Raw genomic sequence first — 22,345 nt, forward strand, 5'->3', positions numbered from 1 at the left:
TCTAAAGGTTTAACGGATAGGTAGAGAGAGTAACCTCTCTATCGTTTAATTAATGTTTTAAGTTAAGGGATATTATATCCCATATTGTTTCTTAGCTGAATAAGAAACTCAAAGAGTTTCATGCCAAATATAGAAACTATATAAAGTTCGGCGATTCCAAGCGTAAGCAAATACCTGGATAGTGCAGCACCTGATCCATTAGGTAGTGCAAGCTGAGGCAACTCATAGAAAGGGTGGAGCAAGGTCTGATCACTATTCTTGATATTTACCCATAATGTGAACTTAGCTCCTAGGAGCTGTATTATTGTTCAACATTATGAGAGAAGGTCACTACCCAGACCGGTTTCAACCTTTTTTGAGGTCTCATCAGTGAGTGCTTGCTCCACCCTTTCTATGAGTTGCCTCAGCTTGCACTACCTAATGGATCAGGTGCTGCACTATCCAAGTATTTTCTTACGCTTGGAATCGCCGAACTTTATATAGTTTCTATATTCGGCATGAAACTCTTTGAGTTTCTTATTCAGCTAAGAAACAATATGGGATATAATATCCCTTAACTTAAATAAGTTCATGTCGCCGAATTGAAGCCTTTGGCTCTTCATATAAATAATTAGTAGTTTAATTAATGTATTAATGTAAATAAATGTGTTTTGATTATATGACAACAAAGTGCCGCCTAATCTTTTAATTTACAATGCACTGTTCCCAAATAAACATGGACCTGTGAGCAGGAAACAAATAAGGCATTAAAAGCATAGTTTAAATACTTGAGAACCATGGCTGTTTATGTAAACTTGATTGAAGAAATTTATGCTAGAAAGAGAGAGAGATCTACTGGCTGTGTTACTGAGTCTTATGCCATAAAAACAATACTGGTGGCACAGTCGAAATAAAAATAAATTATCCAGTACTCATAGGCATACGACAAGTAGTGGGAAAGGTGGAATAAATTTTTATACGAAAGAGTACAAAAGCATTAAAGAGACTATATTAAAGATAATTAAAATATTACAACGCCGCAGCAGCATTAATACGACTAATTAGTTAATACCACCCTCATTTACAATGGGTAGCCTTCTTGTATACTAATTGACTATAGGTTGATCACCCTACCTCTCATGTATGGACTCAACATAAAAAAGTAGTTTCATGAGCACTGCTCTGCATAGTCAGTTACTGTCATTTCTCCATTTTATCTCAAGCTTAACATAAGCCAGTTGATGATCAGCATTCATTCATTAACCACCTTCAAACCTATTGAACAAGTTTGTCAGCTTTTTCACATCATGTAGCTGTTCATTCCGTTTTTTTTTCTGTCTATATTGCTTTCTTCAGTGACTATGATTGATCTGCAGTGTATGAAGCATATCAACAGATTCCTTGTTTCTCCTTCGTTATCACTTACCTGCACACAGCACTATTGTTCAGGATAAAAAAAAAGTATATGAGATTTGAAAGAGATGTTATCACCAATTAATTTTTCAAATAAAAATAAGCATCATAGTAAACAGAAAATTTCAAAGAAACTTTCAAGAAGTATCAAACTTAAGCAGTTTTCAGAGATGAGCTGTAGACTCAATATACAAATATCATGAAAAAAAAAGTGAAAGTTTTTAAACCAGAACTAAGCCATTGAAACTTAGTGACAAACTGTGAAGAAAATGTTGATTGATTCAGCAGGAAGGCATATAGTGAAGTTGTCCGAGAGTATTTAAAATAGTTATCATCATCATGGACTCAAAAAAGTTAAAAGGTAATCTGGGAAAAGACGATATCAAAAGTTCCTGGCAAACAAGCCACTTAGTGTCCTGGAAGAATACGGAGAAAAATATAAGAAAAGTATTTGTTAAAATAGCTAAACAAAACTATGGGAAGACATTGGTAACAGGGCAGATGATAAATATTATTGAGGGTGGCAAAGTGTTCAGCCATCAGGTTGAAAAATCTTAGAAATGGGAGAAAGAGCACTGCAAAAGGAAATCAGCAGTTATAAATAATCTTTTATTCCTTTCATAGGTGGCATAAAAATTGAAGCTAAAGAAATTCTAGGTAACTGGAATAAAGCTTTTAAAGATTGTTAAATGAAATGAACAGTGTGAGAATGATGGCAAAAAAAAAATTCAAAGGTATTACAGTTTTATCTCATCTTCCCTTGTTTGTTAGGCTCATGGCCTATATCATGCCTCGGGTTTGGGGAGACTCGACAAGTCTGAGGCTGAATGTTGAGCCTGAGTTAGTCTAAAAAATTTACAAAAACAGATTTTATTTGATAAGCAAAATTTTTTTTTGAAAAAAAATATAATTGTAAATAATTTATGTTTGTAAATAAATTTTAATTGCAAAAAATTTAATTTGTACTTATTTAATTATGTCTGTTTTATTTAATAATATTCCATTTAAATATATAATATGAGGTTTGTTCAAAATGTTTCAGGACAGTTTTTATAAAGAAATTGGGCATACTAGCATATTGTTTTGTAAGTAGATATGTACACTGCTTGGAAAGAAGTAAATGGACATCTCCATGGGCCAGGTGCATTGTGCCATATAATGAGTTGTGTTGGTAGGCAGCATAAATTGGAGGAATATGATGCTCCCAAATCAGCGGCTTACAACATGGGTTTCCATTGTAGTACTACAATATGTAAGCCCCACATTACCTGAACCAATATGCAGCATTGTCTTCAGTGGTACAAAGAGCATTGACAGCGGGATGTGGGTGCTTGGAAAGCTGTGTTATGGAGTGATGAATCATGCTACACCCTCTACCAAGCAGCTGGATGGGTGTGGCAGATGCCCAGTGAATGTCTTGTACTATAATATGTAACCCCCACTATGAAATTTGGAGGTGGTGTGGTGTGTGGTATGGTCCTGTTTTTCCTGGTTTAGCCTTGTACCTCAGTTTGTCATGTCATGAACAATGAACTCTGAGAAGTATCTGAGCATTCTGGACAATGCAATGCTTCCTACTCTGTGACGTTTCTATAGAAATGGCTATTGTCTCTTTCATCAAGACAATGCATCATGTCATAAGACTATAACTGTGTGGTTTGTGGACATGAACATCACCACACTTGACTGGCCTCCACAGAGTCTTGATCTCAACCCTATTGAAGATATGTGGGATGAACTGGAGCATTTGGTGAGGTCAAGGGACGTCTGCTCCACAATAGTCCAGGATCTCATTACATGTCTACAGGAATAATGGTCCAAATTTCATATTTGTCACTGTAGTATGCTTGTGGAAAGTATGTCCTGTAGGATTGCTGCAGTCATTGCAGTGAAAGGAGGTCCTACATCTTATTAAGGTGGGCACCATGACTGTTTGTTCCTCATTCTTCTTTCCAAGCATTATATAGACATGTTGTAACATGACAAAACTATCCTGAAAGTCATTGCATCACTTCAGTCACCCACATTGCTTTGCTGAATGAACAGAATTTTTTCTTTTGGAGTGTCCAGATGCTGGAAATTAATGAATGATGTCTTTGTGTGTACATGAATTTTTTGTGTTAATCTTGGCAAAAGAAGCCATAGCAACTTCAGTCTAGTCGACAGGCTTAGGTGTTGGACATTATTCATAATTTTAATGTTAACAGTATTACAATACCAAACAAAACTAAATGAAGAAAGGATGTTTATGCATGTTCAAAGCAGCTCTTTGAAGCTCATAGAATTGAATTCTCTGATTTTGTGCCTGTCTGCACAAGTGGTTCAAAATCAGAGGCCATAGTGGGATCTTCTGTCTTTCCAGGCAGCATTAGATGTGCATAAATTCCACTAGAGTGTACCAACTTTACAGCTGATCTGTATGCAATAGAGTTAGCACCAAATTATTAGATTGTATTACTACCAGAGGTGCATAATATATTCAGACTCACTTCAGGAAATTAAAAGTCTAGAGCTACAAAAACATCTGGTGCTCTCTTAAATCTAATATCTCCTTTTTCAATTATGGAAGTTACACTTGGATGTGTGCTTTTGTTGAATACCAAGTTATGTTGAGATAAAGGAAAACGAGGCTGCAGATACTGCAACAAGGTCAGCTTGTTTCTCAAACATCCACCAACTGATAATAAATTTAGTTTAATCCTTTATCCAAGTGTGTGCAAAGAAAGTTTGCACCTGAAAGTATCTTCAGGACTGGGGTAAAGTGGTACAACACCAGGCAACTCCTTGCAAAGGTGGAGCAAGCTACCAACACTCCTATCTCAGTATCTCCCATAATGCAAAACACATCTCCTTGCGGATATGTATAATGTTATGCATTAAGGGAATGGCCACTACCCAGACTAGTTTCGACCTTTATTGAGGTCTCTTCAGTGGGAGCCAGGCCCAAGTGGAGATACTAAGGTAGAAGCATTAGCAAGGTCATTTTCTCTTATAGGAGAGGATGACCTTGAAGATGACATTTTTTTCATCATCCACCAACTGCTTATTTCATATATGCTGACTACTGGCAGATTATTAGATACAAACTTCTATCCTAGTGGCCTTCGTCATGGAATAGAGAGACTAATAATAAGCTCTACCGGAAATTAAATTATGGCAGTCTAGTCTGTGCAGGGTTTGAACAGAGGAAGTTGTACTTGCTCAGATCCACATAGGTCATGGTCATCTCACCTGCTCCTTCCTTCTGAGAGGTGATAACATACCTGTGTGAATTTTTTAATGCCTACTCACCGTTCATCATATTTTAATAGATTTAATGCCTTATTTTTTATTTGTTTGTGAACTTTTTCCACTTTCTCATTGATTGTTTTACAAGTAATTTTTATCCATTTATAGACTTGTTTTTGTACACCTTTCTTTTTAAAAATGCATTTTATACATTTTTATCTGTATCCATTCATTTCATATTTTATTGTTTTTTAGCATCTATGCTGCTATGGTGATTACTAGTCCAGTGTGACCAGTAAACAACAAACCAGCTTATCAGTTTAAAAGTTCTCGGCCTAACAATGAAAAAATGAATTTATAATTTCAAAATTATTTTTATTTTTCAACATAATCTCCCTTAAGACTAATACATTTATTCCAGCAATGCTCTAGCACCATTATCCTGTCCTTGTAGTGGTTCTCAGTAAGATCTGCAACATACCCCTCTCTATAGCTGCAGTCACCTCTTGATTTGAAGAAAAATGCTGACCAGCAAGGGAGAGTTTTAGTTTTGGGAAGAGATAGAAGTCAAAGGGAGTGAAATCTGGGGAATAGGGTGGATGTTCCAACAATTCATAGTTCAGATCTATTACTTTTACCATTGCCAAAACACCTTTGTGGGCAGGTGCATTTTCCTGATGAAAGATGATTTTTTTTTTCTTCTGCAAACCGGGTCTTTTCTCACAAATTTTTCTGTCTAGTCTGGTTAAAATAATATTCCCTGGTTATTGTTTTACCCTTTTCAAGATAATAAACAAAATGCCTTTAGCATCCCAAAACATCGATGCCATGACCTTGTCTTCTTTGGCGCTGAACAACCAGTTTCTATCCACTGCTTTGAGAGCTGTTTAGATTCTGGTGCATACTGGTGAATCCAAGTCTCATCCATAGTAATAAATCAATGCACAAAATCAGTTTCATTCTTGTTAAAATGCTCCAAGCACTGTTCACAGATTTTCATACGAGTGCATTTTTGATCCGCTGTGAGCAAGCGCGGCACTCATCTTGCGCAAAGCTTGTTCATTTGCAATTCTTTATGCAAAATATATCCTACATGTTCTTTTGAAATGCCTATGGTCTCAGCAATTTCATTCACTTTGACTTGCCCATCATCCAGTACCATGTCGTGCAATGATTTCTGGTGTTGTTACACTTTTGGACATCCTTCACGTGGATCATCTTCAAGGCTGGTACGGCTATGTTTAAACTTGGCAGACCATTTCTTAATTGTCAAAAGCTAGGGAGAAGAGTGCCTATAAATTATTATGAACTTCGAATGAATTTCTTTTGGTGTTAAACTTTCTTTTACAAAGAATTTTATAACCGAATGATACTCAATTTTATCCATTTCCAGGAATACGGACAACACTTTTGTTTCATACAGCTGTATAAAACAAACTACTTGATAGAATGACTTGCAATTTCACATGGATGCTTATGACAGATGTACCAACTTAGAAAAAAAAAAAATCTTGCTGATAGTGTTGCCATCTATGGTCAAGGCCGAGAACTTTTCAGACCACCCTTGTAAGTTGTTTCAGCAGATTTGAAGGTGGTTGTCGGCTCACTGTTTTTTTTTTTTTGGGGGGGGGGGGGTATGGATGCCAATTCAGTTGAACATTTGTGCAAGTGCTTGTGAGCAGGCATAAATTTGAATGGATCATTTATTTGATGAAGAGCAAAATAGTGAGTTGTTGATCAGGTTAAAGCTCACTCTTCTAGTATCAAGGATATTTATTATTATTTTCAGTGGGAACAGTATTTTAAGTACTGCAACAGATTTTAGTTGAGAATTTTTGTTTGTCTGGTGTGACAGTTATCACTACTGTCTTTGGAGACCCTACATGGAATGAGTCTTTTGAGCATGCTTTTTAACCTTTTCTAGGTTTCTGATTTGCTATAGATTTCTTGTCTTTTGTGTATAAATGTGTATTATCATTTTACAGAGAGAAATTTGAATGAAGTAAGCCATTGCTATGAAGAGAAGTAATAAAAACAATACATAATTTCTTTTAGAATTTAAGGAAGTCACAGCGATGATGTGTTTGTGTTAGAAAAGACTAAACATTAGCATTAGTCTAAGAGGAGAGATTTATTATCTGACAATCCAGATATTGGCAGATGTGTGGAAGCATTTTTTTTTTTTTATGAGAAGAAATACTGTGAAACTGATAAAGTTTTTCTCTTTTCCAATTAAAGATGGCATGGAGATGTGTATTTATGGTTAAGAAATTGAAGTTTCATTTTTTCCCCCCCTCTAATTTTAATATACTTGGTTTGTTATATCAGGGGAGGAGTATACTAGTACTGTCATCAGCAAAACGTATTAACAGAACTTGAGGCTAGTTTAAAATCTTTAGTCCATAGTTGAAAAAGGATATGAATTCATAAATTTAGGTCTTACACAATGCTTTTTTTTTTTTTATTGCTAGTTATGTGTATCATAAAAAGGAAATTTATATATATATTTCCTTTTGCTTTGCTGAATGTTAGGTCTGTTGCAAGCTGCTTCAGAAAATTCATTTGTTTATTTTTGATTAATCAATTAAACATTTAAAATTAATTAAAAATATACATAATTTTTATTATAAAATTATGTATACAGTAAAACCCAGATTTTATTCCCGCAATTTACGTTTTCCTGTGATTTACGTCATTTTCCATTGGTCCCATCTTAAGACCTATTCTTACGATATATTGTTTTCCTGCCATTAACAACTTGATGTGGACGTTATTTCCCGTGATTTGCGTTTTTTTTTTCAGGTGACAGTAGTGATTTTCGAATCGATTTCTGCGGAAATCTGCGCATTTCTGTTCCCAGATGGCGTTGCTTTCAGCTGTAGTTTTGTTTCTGCTATAAAGGTGATTTGCACGCTTGCAGCAGTAATGTAGTGATGAGCGATACCGTGATTTTTCAATCGCAGTATGAATTGATGTTACAGAATTTTTGCTACGTAATTTAGTGTGTGAAAGTTGCTTTCAAGTTGCGTTGGTGGATTATCCATGTTAGTAACATGGAGAAAAAAGACAGAAAATGTATTTCGGTAGAAGAAAAGATGGCAATTCTGCAACTTGTAGATTGGCATGCCGGAACACGTGTGCATTTAGCAAAAGATCTTGGACTCTCCGTGTCCACTTTGAACACGATAGTTAAAAACAGGTCAAGTATCGAACCCAATGCAAAGCAATCTGGCGCTATGTCAAAAAAAAAAAAAATGAAAAGCAAAAATAATCGACAATTAAAGATTTTTTAAATAGATAAATGTAAGTAATTGTAAATTCATTTATTTTCAGTTATTAAATTTTGTAATCTGGTATGTAGACTCACATACTAGCAGTAAGTCATCTTTTAGCCTTTTTTTAATTTTTTTTTTTTTTTTTTTTTTTTTTTTTTTTTTTTTTACATTTCCTGCTTTTTACACTTTTTTCCATCAGTCCCTTGAAAAGTGTAAAAAAGGGATTTTACTGTATTTATGTATATAAATATATATAATTTAAAATTAATTAAACATTAATTGTGTTTAAATATAGTTATAAATGCTGTTAATATTGTTTGGTATCCATTTAATTGTTAAAGAGTTTTTATAGTCTTCATATGTGTAAAATAGATTTAAATCCTGGTAGACAAGTTTTTTTGAACATGAGTGAAATCTGTTTTAGTCGGTATAATTTTTTTTGTGCCTATCACTCATGAAAAGTTCATAAACCTGTAGTACGCTAGTACTATAAGTGGACTAAGATATTTTTTTGCATTCTTTATTTTTTTTACATAATTTGGAAATACTGCTATAAAGATCAAACACAGAATATTTTCAAACCATTTAGGCTTCAATTGCCTAATGTGAGACTCGTGTTGGCAATGAAAATGAGATGTAGAGTTGGCTGAGACAACAGACAGAATTCTCTGCTGCTGTGATAAAGAGATGCCACAAATGTATAAATGTTGAGCATTATGTAGCGATATAAATGCTTTTCTGATGTTTATATTTCACTTTTTTATAACAATTTGTAACTTACTAACTTTCCCTTATATTTTATTACATTAATAAATTAGTTTAATCCTTTATCCAAGTGTAAGAAAACAAAGTTTGCACCTGAAGTATCTTCAGGACTGAGGCAACTCATGGTAAAAGTGGACCAAGCTCTCATCACTACTTGTCTTAGTATCTACCATAATGCAAAGCACATTCCCCTTGGGAAATGTATAATGCTATACATTAATGGAAGGGCTACTACCCAGACTGGTTTCGAACTTTATTGAGGTCTCGTCAGTGGGAGCCAGACCCAGAGGTGGTGATACTAAGGTGGAAGTAATGGAGAAGTCATATTTGCCTATATATGTTGCAAAAAGATGTCTCACTTTATTATTAAATTACTCTGGATTTAGAGAAAGATGTTGGAAGTTTTTTCCACTTGGTTAGACTATAATAAATTTAGTTCAATCCTTTATCCAAGTGTAAGCAAACAAAGTTTACTCCTGAAATATCTTCAGGACTGAGGCAACTCGTGGTAAAGGTGGACTAAGCCCTTATCACTTGTCTTAGTATCTCCCATAATGCAAAGCACATCTCCTTGTGGAAAATAATGTGGAAGTAATGAAGTATAATGCTATGCATTAAGGGAAGGGTCACTACCCAGACCAGTTTTGACCTTTATTGAGGTCTCGTCAGTGGGAGCTAGATCTAGAGGTGGTGATTCTAAGGTGGAAGTAATGGAGAAGTCATATTTACCTATAGTCCTGTCCTGAAAAAATTCAGGTGCAAACTTTGTTAGCTTACACTTGGATAAAGGATTAAACTAAATTTATTATAGTCTAACCGAGCAGAAAAAATTTTCAATATCTTTCTCTAAATCCAGAGTAATTTAATAATAAGCTGAGACATCTTTTGGCAACTTGTATAGGTTATTATGACTTCTCCATTCCTTCCACCTTAGTATCACCACCTCTGGGTCTGGCTCCCACTGATGAGACCTCAATAAAGGTCGAAACCGGATCCAGGCAGTGGCCCTTCCCTTAATGCATAGCATTATACATCTCTGCAAGGGATGTGCTTTGCATTATGTAGATACTAAGACCAGTAGTGATGTGAGAGCTTGGTCCACCTTTACCACGAGTTGCCTCAGTCCTGAAGATACTTCAGGCTCAAGCTTTATTTGCTTACACTTGGATAAAGGATTAAACTAAATTTATTATAGTCTGACCAAGTGAAAAAAACTTCCAACATTTTATTACATTGTTATTCTTTTTGTTGTGTATAGAGATCATTATAGAGAGCTGCTGTAATATGATGATAATCTTCTTTATTTAATAGTTTCAGGCAATTCTAACAGATGAAACAGCCATAGAACAGTTACAGAAAAAAGGTCCTCACAGACCTAGAAAACCCAAAATAGCTCTTTTGAGTGAAGTATGCGGAAGAGGTAATATTCTTAAATGATCTTTATTCTTATTGTAACATCACTAACTTCTTTTGGTGATGTGATATATGTGGAAGAGGTGTTTAATTTAAGACAAGCCTTATAAACTCAGCGAGCTACACAAGCCCATCCAGAAGAGGCTTTTATAAACATCTTATGCATAAGGTGGGATTTTTAAAGGATTTTGTTATTGTAACATCAAGAACTTGTATTGATGAAGTTTGTAATTATACTGCATTTTCAAAATGTTCTTCAGAAGCTTATATATTGTTTTTCCTCAAAGGCAAAAGAAAATAGTAAGAACATGAAGCATTCTAAAAGTTATCATAGAGGAGTTATTTTATTTTGCATAAGTAGGAAAAAAGGAAGAAAGAAAGAGAACGAATTTAGTAGGTATGAAGATGGTGTAAGTGACCTTTGTGGAAGTAATGGGATTGTTTATGCAGCATGTGTTAGATTATTCCATACTGATGAAAGTGATTTTGTTCTGGGTTTAAGGGTTGGGGAAAGGGAGAATCAGAAGCACATGAATAAGAAATGTATAATATATAAGAATTCAAATATTCATTAGGTTGTGGACAAGATATCATGAATATGTTATGGACTTCAGGATGTGTTAAGCAGTTAATAATACCATAGATCTGGTAGTTATTGAATTTTGCAATTCTAAAACCCACCATATAGAATGCTGTGAGTGAATACACTTTGTTAATATTCTAGCAGGTGATGTACATTAATTTTGCTTATAGAAAATCACTTCCTAACATAATCAGTGACATAATTCTTTCTCTTTTTCAAATTACCAAACCTTTTAACATCTGAATCGGATTAAAGTGAATCCATTGTAGATGTCTTTCATTTCTTGATACATTTTGACATGATCTTCATAACATCTTAAGCTGTTATAAATAATTTTACATGTAATCAGTGAAAAAGATTATCCTGTTTGCTACAGATTTTCAACGGTCCATCTGTGTAGTCTTGAAAATTCATTAGTCCATGCAGTTACGTTGCATATCAACTTTGGAAAAGTTGAAAGTGTTTTTGAGTTCCAAAAGAAACAGTTTTTAAAATTTTAATAGCAGATGTCCACTAAAACATTTTTAGCAAAGAATGAAAAATCACAGCCTGGCTACAAGGTTTCGAAGGAGCGTGTACTATGTGGCAATGCTTCTGGAGATTACAAGATGAAGCCTCTCTTTATTTATTGTTCACAAAATCCTCACCCGCTTAGAAGTTTAGATAAAAATTTTCTCCCTGTTCATTGGAGATTCAACAGAAAAGCTTGGATGACGAAAACTATTTTTGAGGATTGGTTTAAAAACTGTTTTTGTCCTGAAGCTGAAAGATACTGCAAGTCATTTAATCTTGATTTTAAAATCTTGTTGATATTAGATAATGCACCTAGTCATCCAACAGCACTGAACGATTTGTGCAAAAATGTAAAAGTTATTTATTTACCACCTAATACCACTTTCATCATCCAGCCAATGGATCAAGGTGTAATCGCATCCTTTAAGGCATATTACCTACGAAGAACTTTTTCACAAGCAATAGAAAAGACTACAGGAGATGAAGCTATGACTTTGACAGAATTCTGGAAGGCATTCAATATCAAAAATTGCATTGAGAATGTCAAGGAAGCATGGAGTGAAGTAACTTCTAGCAACCTCAGAGCAGCGTGGCAATGACATAACTGAGCTTGGCTTCAATCTAGGACTAAAAGAAATTGAAAAAGGTGATGTTCAGGACCTGCTTCAGTCACATGATAAGGAGCTGGATGATGAAGACCTAATTAACCTCGAGAGAGAACTTGCTTAAGATGCTCAAATCGATGATAATGACGAACAAATTGACTTGGCACCGAAGAAATTTACCCTCAAAGAAATGGACGAAATGTTTAGAATTGCTGAAAATTTTAAAGAAAAAATCTTGGAAGGCGATCCTAATCTCGAGCGATCACTGAAAGTTCATTGGGAAATTGAAAATTCCATCTGATGCTACCGAGTTTTATACGAAGAAAAAAGAAAGAAAAAATTCCACCAGACAACTCTACACCATTTTTTATCCAAGAAAGAATAATTGTATGTACTGTATGAACTTCTTATATATAAATAAAGATTAAAGAATAATCTTGTTTTTCTTAATGAACCTTCATTTTTTACTTAACACGTTTAACACATTTCTTTTTTTCTTGATATATAAAATTTAATTAATAGATTTGAAAAATCCTTGGCATTGATCACCCATTTTACACGCATTATTTATCCCAATTATTGCGGTATTTTTCGTGGCAACAATAACCGCGATAATCGAGGTATTCCTGTATATTATTATTATTATTATTAAATAGCACTATTAAAAAACCTTTTCATAATGTACGTTCAAGTATATAATTACACTAAGCTAATTCATGTTGTGAAATGTGAAGAAAAGCTTACTCAATGCTATGTTAACAGCATTGCATACATACTAAAGGGTTAAAGAGAGTGTTTGAAGAATTACAATTGGCAGTGAAACAAATGAAAATCAGTCTTGTTGAATTAATTTTTTGTTTCATGGTATCGCTCTATTTATTGATATTTATCTGATTTATCTATTTATTTCAAGATTATTCTGCAGAGCAGGATCGGTTTTAGTTTATAACAGGATGAGAGATAAATAGTGCTACCTGTTGTCATAGATAGGAATTACTATGTATTTTCAAAACAGCAGCAAGGTACCTTTGAGAGTGTATCTGTTAAAATTAATGTTTGGTAGGGACCAACAGTCTGTGAAGAAATTAAATTAATTACATGAGATACCATCTCCTGGTTAAAAATAAAACTTCATTACTTTCATTAGAGGCTATGATCAAATAACTTGATGTTGAATGAAGTGTTTTAAAATGGGGGGGAAAAAGTGAGAAAAATACTTTTATTCCTTGTTGATGCAATATCATAGAAATCTTGGATGTAACAGATCTCATATAAGGATGCAGTACTGCTCTTTTATATTCCTGTTTTTTCTATTCATCTCTTTGTCTCATAGTTTCTTTTAGAATCACTATTTTTTTTATTGTAATCATTTTGCAGAAGGATAGGACTGAGGCATTCGAGTTCTTAGCTTCTTTTCTCTATACTCTGGGAAATGCTATATTCCCTATCTGCTAGTGTTTTTATAATACCGATTTTTTGTGATGGTTGATGGTGAGATGCATGCGATTTAAAAAACAATGCTCTCCTAAATGCCTCTAAACAGAATAAACTTGGCTGCTTAATTTTATAGAAAAACCGATGAAAACAGAAAGATACTTCTATGCACTGTCCCACTACACCATCTATCACAAGCAAATTGACATTATGAAACTTCAAGATAGGTCATATAATTTTTCCAGCAGTATAGAGAAAAGGATTCACAAAGAGTGCCATGGCTTGAAAAGTTACAAGGAAAGAATGTCAGTCATGCATGAAAAGTGGTCAGGGATTGTTTGGGAGAAACAGTATTAGATTTGCATACTCACAGTCAGGAGGATAAACCAAGTGGAGATTAAGTGGATGAGTAGGGATATAGTACAAGAGCTGCAATAAAATAAAACATTGTGGAGCAAATACGAAAAAAAAAAGGCTATCAGCATACTCATGAACATAAAGTTCAAGCAAGAAGGATAGTATAGTAAGAAAGATGAATCAGATTGTGAGAGAAAATTAGCAAAGCAGGCCAAAGTTAATTCAAAAGAGTTTTTTTTTTTTTTGTCACAAGCAAGAGGAAGTATGGAAGGATGACTTGAATCAATGGCATTGGAAGAAAAGTGATAGAAGTAAAAAAAAAAAAAAAAAAAAAAAAAAAAAAAAGAGTTGAGTTGCTGAATGATGCAGGCATGTATCATCCAAGTGGGGATTTTGCAGTTGCTGATATGACAGAGTCTAATGTAAGAATTGACGTAGATGAGCAGGAAGTGCTCAACATATTGAAAATTATCAATGTGAATACAGCACTGGGACTGAATGACATGCCAGCCCATGTGCTATGTAAATATACAAGAGAACTAGTAGTGCCGCAGGTGACATTGTTCAATCTAAGTCTCAGCCCTGGCAAAGGTCCATGGGAGTGGAATAGGTAAGATAGTTCCATTACATAAAGGTGTTTAAAGGTGCTCCAAGACAGAAGAGTCACAAATTACAGACCAGTTAATATTCCAGGAGTTGTGGTTAAAAATAAAATGAAGCAGTGGGTGATAGGAATGCAATACTCTGTAGTAGGCATACCTTAGTGATTTACTGATATTTTATAAGACAAGGGAAATGGATACATATGATACCGTTTGATTTTGCAAAGCCATATATTATATTATCTATCCAGTTTATCCTAGGTCTGCCTCTTTTTCAGCATGGAAAACTTGAAGAGACAGATCTAGAATAAACTGGATAGACAACATAAAAGTTTGACCGGTGCTTCAATTACAGAGCTGAAAGCATAGTATGTCAATCAAAGACTATGAGATGATAATGGAATGCTATTATAAAGGTTGGTGCAAATCGGCCTACTAGGCCCGTTTCTAGGATCACTTCTCTTTCATTTAATTTGTATATGAATGATATAGGGAAAGATTTAAAGGGAGATATTCAATTGTTTGTTGACAATGCTAAACTAGGGAAGGCAATAATTGATAAAGGTAATGTAGATATCCTGCAGGATGATTTAAATAAAGTGGCATTGTGGGCAAAGGATAATGATTATTAATTTAATGTTGCAAAATCTAAGGTTATGCACTTCTGGTCGAAAAGGATCACATTGATTTTACTGGGCTGCAGGAAATTAATGATGCTAGGGACTTTGGGGGTAATGGTGGACAGAGAATTATGGCTCAGAGGGCATATTGAAAATATTGATAAAATAACTCAAAGGATTACTTGAATGTTGAAGAATACATTGACAAGTAAATATCAAGAAGTTATTATCCCTCTTTATAAGGCTAAGATTCAGCTCCCCCCCCCCCAAAAAAAGGACCGAAAAAGAAAGAATGTTTGCTCATGTTATTATAAAGAGAATTTAGCTTGATGTAGTTTCTAAATAATTAATTTTTTTTTTTTTCTAATATGCCACTAGAATAACTTGTGATCAAATCATTGTTTCTCTAGCTTACTGTATGTAATGTAACTCAACTTGTCCTGTATATTTGTATATGCTCCAGATGATCTTAATATGAATATCGAAACGTCGGGAAATTAAAAGAGTTATTTATAACACGGTTGTAAAGTCCATAATTTCTAAAATGAATGCTGATCACCCTGCAACACTAAAAAAAAAGAATACATCATGATCCTTTCAATCGATCATTAACACATTCACTGCCAAGCTTCTCGGGCATAGTTTGTTACCCATGTCAAGCAATTTCACTTCAAGGTCAGTATGAGTAATCTTGTTGGCAGCGGTAATCGACATACGAGTATATTCGTAGTTGGCTTGTGAGGCTCATATACCAACTACAAGTATACACACTTTTGTTGCTTGCCCCGCATGCCAAGCAAGGTCAGTACGAGTAATCTCGTTACCAACGGTAAGTGTCATATGAGTATACTCATGGTTGGCAGCAAACGTGTTAACATTTTTAGTTATATTTTGTACTGTTCAATATTGAAGTCATCTTTTCTCTCTCTCTCTCATCTCAGAAGAATATTTTTTTACCTCTATACTTCAAAACACAACAGTACACAGTTATCTTGTTTGATTTTTTTCCCTCTGCATTATCTAGAATAATAATTCTCCTTATTAATTGGAGCTTAAAAAAAATATAAAAACTCAACCATTATACTTTTGAATTTTGCTAAGACTTTTGACAGAATATAGCATGGAATACTGTTACATAAATTGGAGAATATGTGATTGGATTATAAACTATTGGCATGGATAAGAGAATGGCTGACTCACAGATATTAAAAAGTTGGTATATGGAGAGTGTGAATCTGCAAGATTCAAGGTAACCAGTGGTGAAGGACTGATGCCTCGAGGAATCAGTCCTTCGTCCATTGCTATTCAATCTGTACATTAATAACATTGGAAAAAATTTGACATATAGCTATTTGCTGATGATGATGCAAAGATATATTAGATAATTAGGAGTGCTGCTGTGATATCTAGTGTTTTCAGAATGATTTGAATAGGCTGTAATTATGGACATGTGAAAATGGCTGTAATTTCATTGTTAATAAATGTCAAGTCATACACTTTGGCATGGTTAGATATCCAATGTTGTATTATATTGGTGGGATTATGCTTGAAGAAACTAATGAAACTAGGCATCCTATAGTTTTAGTAGACAGGAAGTTGAAGGGTCATATAGCAAAATTTGTAAAGATAGAGAGAAAAAGAAAGATCAATGACAAGGCAGGATCTTGCATATGCTCAGAACAGAACTGATTCTAGCCACAATTATGTAATCATGTAGCATAAGCTCAGAGAATAATGGCAATGCTGAAACAAACCTTGATATGTAAAGATAAGGTAGTCTCTATTTGGTCTCTTTACTAGGTTTTGATAAGACCTCGCTTGGACTATTGCACGCAGAGCTGGTCTGCTGGTTTCCATGGTGATTCTGATACAGTGATAGAGAGTGCAATTCTGATACAGTGATAGAGAGTGCAAAGGAAAGTGTTAAAAATGATATGAGGATTGTGGAATACAAATTATGAAGACAGATTGAGAATTTGTAGGTTGCAGACAGAAGAAAGAGGGATTATATGATTCAAACTTTTGAAAGGGTTATAACAGAATTTTAGTAAATTGAATTTTTCATTTTATGGAGAGTGGGGGGAAAGGATGTGAGGGCATCCATGGAAGTTGAGAATGAGTGCTGTCAAGAAGGGAGTTAGGGATAGATTTCTCTCTTATAGAGTATTGCATGATTGGAATGGAGTGCCGTTGGATGTTGTATTTGCAAGTAGCATGAATGAATTCAAGAACAGGTATGACAGCTGGTGTGAATGGCCTTTTCAGAGATATCTGACTCCCTGGATCTCTCTCTCTCTCAATAATAATAACCTGCACCTAACTTAGCTGAAGAACAAAATGCATTTCCTTTCCCACTTCATTTTTCTCCATGAAAGAAAATTGTTTGTCTCAAACATAAGTCTTACTTTCCTTTAGTGAAACATACTATGAATATCCCATTTATGTTTTTCTCAGCAGGAGGAAAATTCAGAAAATATGTTCCAAAAACTCATCACTCTGATTTTTTTAGTTATATGAGACTTAAAAAATTTTGTTTGCTAATGAGAATGATCTTAATGCCCTTTAAAGTTACTCTGTATTTTTTACCAATCCATTTCCTTTAATACCTCTGTTCCTTTTTAAATATTTCAATTGTTTGTTTCTCACATCTCTATTATTTTGAATCAGAGAGAGAGAGAGAGATCATGTTTCAGTAAGGAAATACCATGAGTAGATATAATAATTAAAATTATAATAACGGAATTAACTCATGTAAAATATTATTTATTAGTAGAATTTTTACCTGAGTATCACAGGCATCTTCAGTATATGTATATAGCTAATTAAAGAATAACTGACAATTCTAAAAGTTGCCACTTAAGTAGCTAATGTAAGATAAAAAGGTCAATAAATTTCCAAACTTATTAATATATATATATATATATATATATATATATATAATTAAAAAAGGTTAGGAAAGATTAGCGGATTTATAAATTACTATCTCCCACAAAGGGGATAGACATAAACTATCGGATCTGTTTAAATTAGGAGAGTGGAGTAAAGTTCCACATGTTTATAAAGCCGTTCCACGAGGAACCGACTTTTGTGAAGGACTCTTGTCTTGTTCCAATGAACTCTATGTCTAGTGTTGATGGCATGTTCTGCAAGTCCAGACTGTTCAGGTTCAAGGTATTGAATATAAGACTGGTGTTCTTCTAGCTGAATAAAGGCAGATCTTCCTGTTTGACCGAAATAAATAATCCACAAGAGCAAGGAATCTGATAGACACCTGGATAACTGAGATGTGGAAGCTTGTCCTTTGGAAAAGTGAGAAAGGTGGAGATTTTTCTGAATGGTCGAAAGGCAACAAAAATATTTAGTGTATGGCATGTTCTGCAAGTCCAGACTGTTCAGGTTCAAGGTATTGAATATAAGACTGGTGTTCTTCTAGCTGAATAAAGGCAGATCTTCCTGTTTGTCCGAAATAAATAATCCACAAGGGCAAGGAATCTGATAGACTCCTGGATAACTGAGATGTGGAAGCTTGTCCTTTGGAGAAGTGAGAAGGGTGGAGATTTTTCTGAATGGTCAAAAGGCAACAAAAATATTTAGTGGTTTTAAAACTTTTGCTATGCATTCACTAATACAGAAGAAATAATGCATATTCCTATCTCTTATGTGCAAGGCAATGAATGCATAGCAAAAGTTTTAAAACCACTAAATATTTTTGTTGCCTTTTGACCATTCAGAAAAATCTCCACCCTTCTCACTTCTCCAAAGGACAAGCTTCCACATTCTACCAGATTCCTTGCTCTTTTGGATTATCTTATTTTGCACAAACAGGAAGATCTGCCTTTATTCAACTAGAAGAACACCAGTCTTATATTCAATACCTTGAACCTGAACAGTCTGGACTTTCAGAACATGCCATCAACACTAGACATAGTTCATTGGAACAAGACAGAGTCCTTCACAAAAGCCGGTTCCTCGTGGAATGGCTTTATAAAGAAACGTGAAACTTTGCTTCACTCTCAAACAGATCCAATGGTTTACGTCTATCATCTTTGTGGAGATAGTACTTTATAAATCAGCTAATCTTTCCTAGCTTTTTTAATTGTATATATAAATATATATGTATATATATATATATATATTTTTTTTTTTAATAAGTTAGGAAATTTATTAACCTTTTTTAGTTATCTTACATTAGCTACTTAGGTGGCACCTTTTGGAATTGTCAGTTATTGTTCAGTTAGCTTTATACATGTACTGAAGATGCTGATACTCAGGCGAAAATTCTACTAATAAGTAATATTTTACGTGAGTTAATTCTGTAATTATAATTTTAATTATAGAGAAAGATCAATAGCAAGGCAGAAATCTTGACATATGCTCAGAACAGATTCTAGCCACAATTATGTAAGTCACTCGTTTAGCATAAGCAGACAACATGTATTCAAGTATGACCATTTTTTGAATACAATCAATTCTTTCTCACATTTTGATGTTCTTCATTTATTGATTGGTAATATATCTTACAAACATAAAATAAAGTAATTAAATAATTTTATCTATATCTGTTTTCAAGGGTTGAATTCCAGTTGATTGGAGTAGACCTCTCATACTACCCATCTTAAAAAGGGAAATAAAACAATGTGAGAACTACAGAGGAATTTCACTGTTCTTGGTACTGAGTTATGCAACCATACTTGAGCAAAGACTAAAGAAAATTGTGGGAAAAACTTGAAGTTGGTTTTTCAGGCCAAATAGAGGTTTTTGAGATCAGATTTTCATTTTAAGACAAATTGTTGGGAAATCATGGAAATTAAATCAAAGATCTGAATTTATGTTTTGTAGATCTGGAAAAAGCATATGACGAGAAATACTGTTCAAGCAATATAACATGACTATAGGAATGTGAGACATGATATTTAATAAATAACTTAAAATGAATCTATCTACCTTATGCATATATTTTAATTAGCATGAAAATTTTACCCTAGTATCTTCATAAGGTTCTTCATAAAAGTAATTTCTTGGAACATTTATACAAAGAGTTAAGGCCTTGCTACGGTGACCAAATCTAAATAAAAACAATGGACTTAATTATCCCTCTTATGGGAAATAGCTCTTCACACAAATTCTAGAATTAACTTAAATTTAATTATACATATATTAATTTATTTTTTATTTTTTTATTTTATTATTTTCATTTATTCACTTTTAAATCTTGTTAAAATTGATTTTACTAGAACCTCAATATAATTAGACCATGACACTCTATGTTATGTACATGCATTTCACATGTCAGTGTGTTCAATATACTAGTTTCTCTTGTAGTTTAATTTGCAAGTCATGCTGAAGATGCCCTTGATACTGGGGTGAAAATTTTATACTAATTAAAATATATACATAAGGTAAACCCATCTGTGATTTATTAACACTACAACTATATAGTTTAAATGGGACATTTCATCAACCAATACAGTCTACATTTGAGCTGTAAGTAAGAAGTTAAAAATTAAAGGAGGTACAAAAAGATAATTTGATGTTAAATGAGGTGTGAGACAAGAGTGCATGTTATCTCCACATCATCTATATGGATTATATTACAAAGGAAAGTAGTATGAAACTTGGTATAAGAATTGGAGATATTAATCTCAGATGTTTATTTTATGCAGATGATGCTATACTTCTAAATAAATCCTGTTCAAGTTTGCAGGATTCTTAGATTAAACTGAATAACTGCTTTAATAAATTTGGTATGAAAATCAGCAATAAAAGGAAAAAGAGAATGAAAAAAATGCAGAAGCATTGAAAACATCAATTGTATTCTGAATGAAGAACATGTAGAACAATTAAAACATTTCTTAGGCACAATTTTTACTGAAGATGGCAAATTATATTTAGAAATAGACAACAGAATTAGCAAATCTGATATGATAGGAAAATTTAGATGGAAAATAAATTTAGTTGGAATAAGAACAAAATTTCTCAAAATACCAAACTAGCAATATACAAGGCAGTGTTCAAAACAGTTTTAATTTATGGATTTGAGAAATGGAATAGAAATTAAACACTTAATCAGAGACAACAGGAGAATTCTGAGAAAGATTAGGGAAGTCAACAAATTACATTCAAAGTGAAGGTGTTAAAAACGAATTTGACATTGTTAGCATTCAAAAATCTGTGAGCAGAGTTAATCTCAGAAGCTATGGTAACTTGAACAGAATGGGAGAGAAAAGTTTAGGGAAAAAGAAATGTTTTTTGGCAGGATGGCAGGACCCAGAAGACGATAAAGATCTAGTTGGATTGATACAGTAATAGGTTTCTTAGAAGCCCGAAATATTAGATCTAACAATATTAACTTTCTGACAAATAGTATGTAAAACTATAGGAAAATATTAATTAAGAATGTAGCAATGGTGTAACATTTTCATTTGGTACTATCATAATATCCTGGTTGGCCGAGTGGTTAGTGTACCTGCTCTCCAACCACAAGTCTGCTGGTTCGAATCTGACCATGGGCACAGATGTTTGTAATTGTCGGTAGGTGTGAGATGAATGTCATTGCGTAGTGTGAGACCATTATCCTGCTTATTAGAGATCTGGAATGACTTGAAAAAAGTTTTATTTGATCTCTAGAGCAGGATTTCTGGATTATGTAAAAAATAAATGAAAAATACAATATATATATATATATATATTGAATTTTTTTTATCAATTTTTTGATAATATTCATATATATATATATATGCATTTTATCAAAAAATTGATAAAAAAAATTCTTAGCCCATCTACAGTACAAAATGTACTATAGGTTTATAATGAACCTTTTGTAGATGGGAGTACCCCCCACCCCCCCTCTGCCAAGGGCACATTTCAGTAATTTTATTATGTTTTTCATACTGAAAAACTGCAATTAAAAGAACAGTATTGTCTAACATTTATTGTAACTTAATATTTTAATTTGATTCAAAATAACATGTTTGACATAGAGCTTATTTTTTTATAAACTGTTTTTAATACAATGTGAAAAATATAAATTGGACTTATGTGAAGAAATTATATGATTCAAGAAGTGAATTCTAAGCATAGATTTTTTTGAAAGTTATCATTATGTTCTTTATTAGAATAACTTTGAAACAAGTGAAAACTGTTTCTTTAAGTTATATATATAGGTGGCTTAAACCATTCTCAGTAAGTCATTTAATGTTAAATTAATTCTCCCTTCAGAAAGATTTTAAGTAGTCTAGCACTGTGGATATATTGTATGACCAGGTTTACTGTTTCACACTCAACTATAACTGTGTAAGTTATGGATATTAAAGTAAGTTTCATGACTTACACTCATAACAGAAATTATATAGAATTTATTAAAAAACTCCAGTATGTTTCATGTAATGTTACATGGACATCATCAAGGCGATAGACCATTAACTAGATCCAAAAGATGAATAATGAAATAATGAGTCATGAATCATGTGGATATATTGTATGACCAGGTTTACTGTTTCACACTCATAACAGAAATTATATAGAATTTATTAAAAAACTCCAGTATGTTTCATGTAAT

General features: G+C 33.4%; 1 protein-coding gene across 2 annotated transcripts in view; it reads left to right on the forward strand.

The window, feature by feature from the left end:
• Dnz1 (DNZDHHC/NEW1 zinc finger protein 11) overlaps positions 1-22,345 on the forward strand; it is a 159,448-nt gene that overhangs the window by 131,429 nt on the left and 5,674 nt on the right. The window contains exon 7 of one of the 2 annotated variants that reach the window (XM_090412977.1): positions 9,972-10,080. The exons of the other annotated variant lie outside the window; for it this stretch is intronic. Within the exon in view, the coding sequence (XP_090269103.1) occupies positions 9,972-10,080 (109 nt within the window). The remainder of the gene's footprint in view (positions 1-9,971; positions 10,081-22,345) is intronic. 2 annotated transcript variants of the gene reach the window in all.

Source organism: Typopeltis vanoorti, chromosome 23, assembly GCF_054136105.1.
Source record: "Typopeltis vanoorti isolate ZY-2024b chromosome 23, IOZ_Tvanoo_1.0, whole genome shotgun sequence".
Taxonomy (NCBI): Eukaryota; Metazoa; Arthropoda; class Arachnida; order Uropygi; family Thelyphonidae; genus Typopeltis; species Typopeltis vanoorti.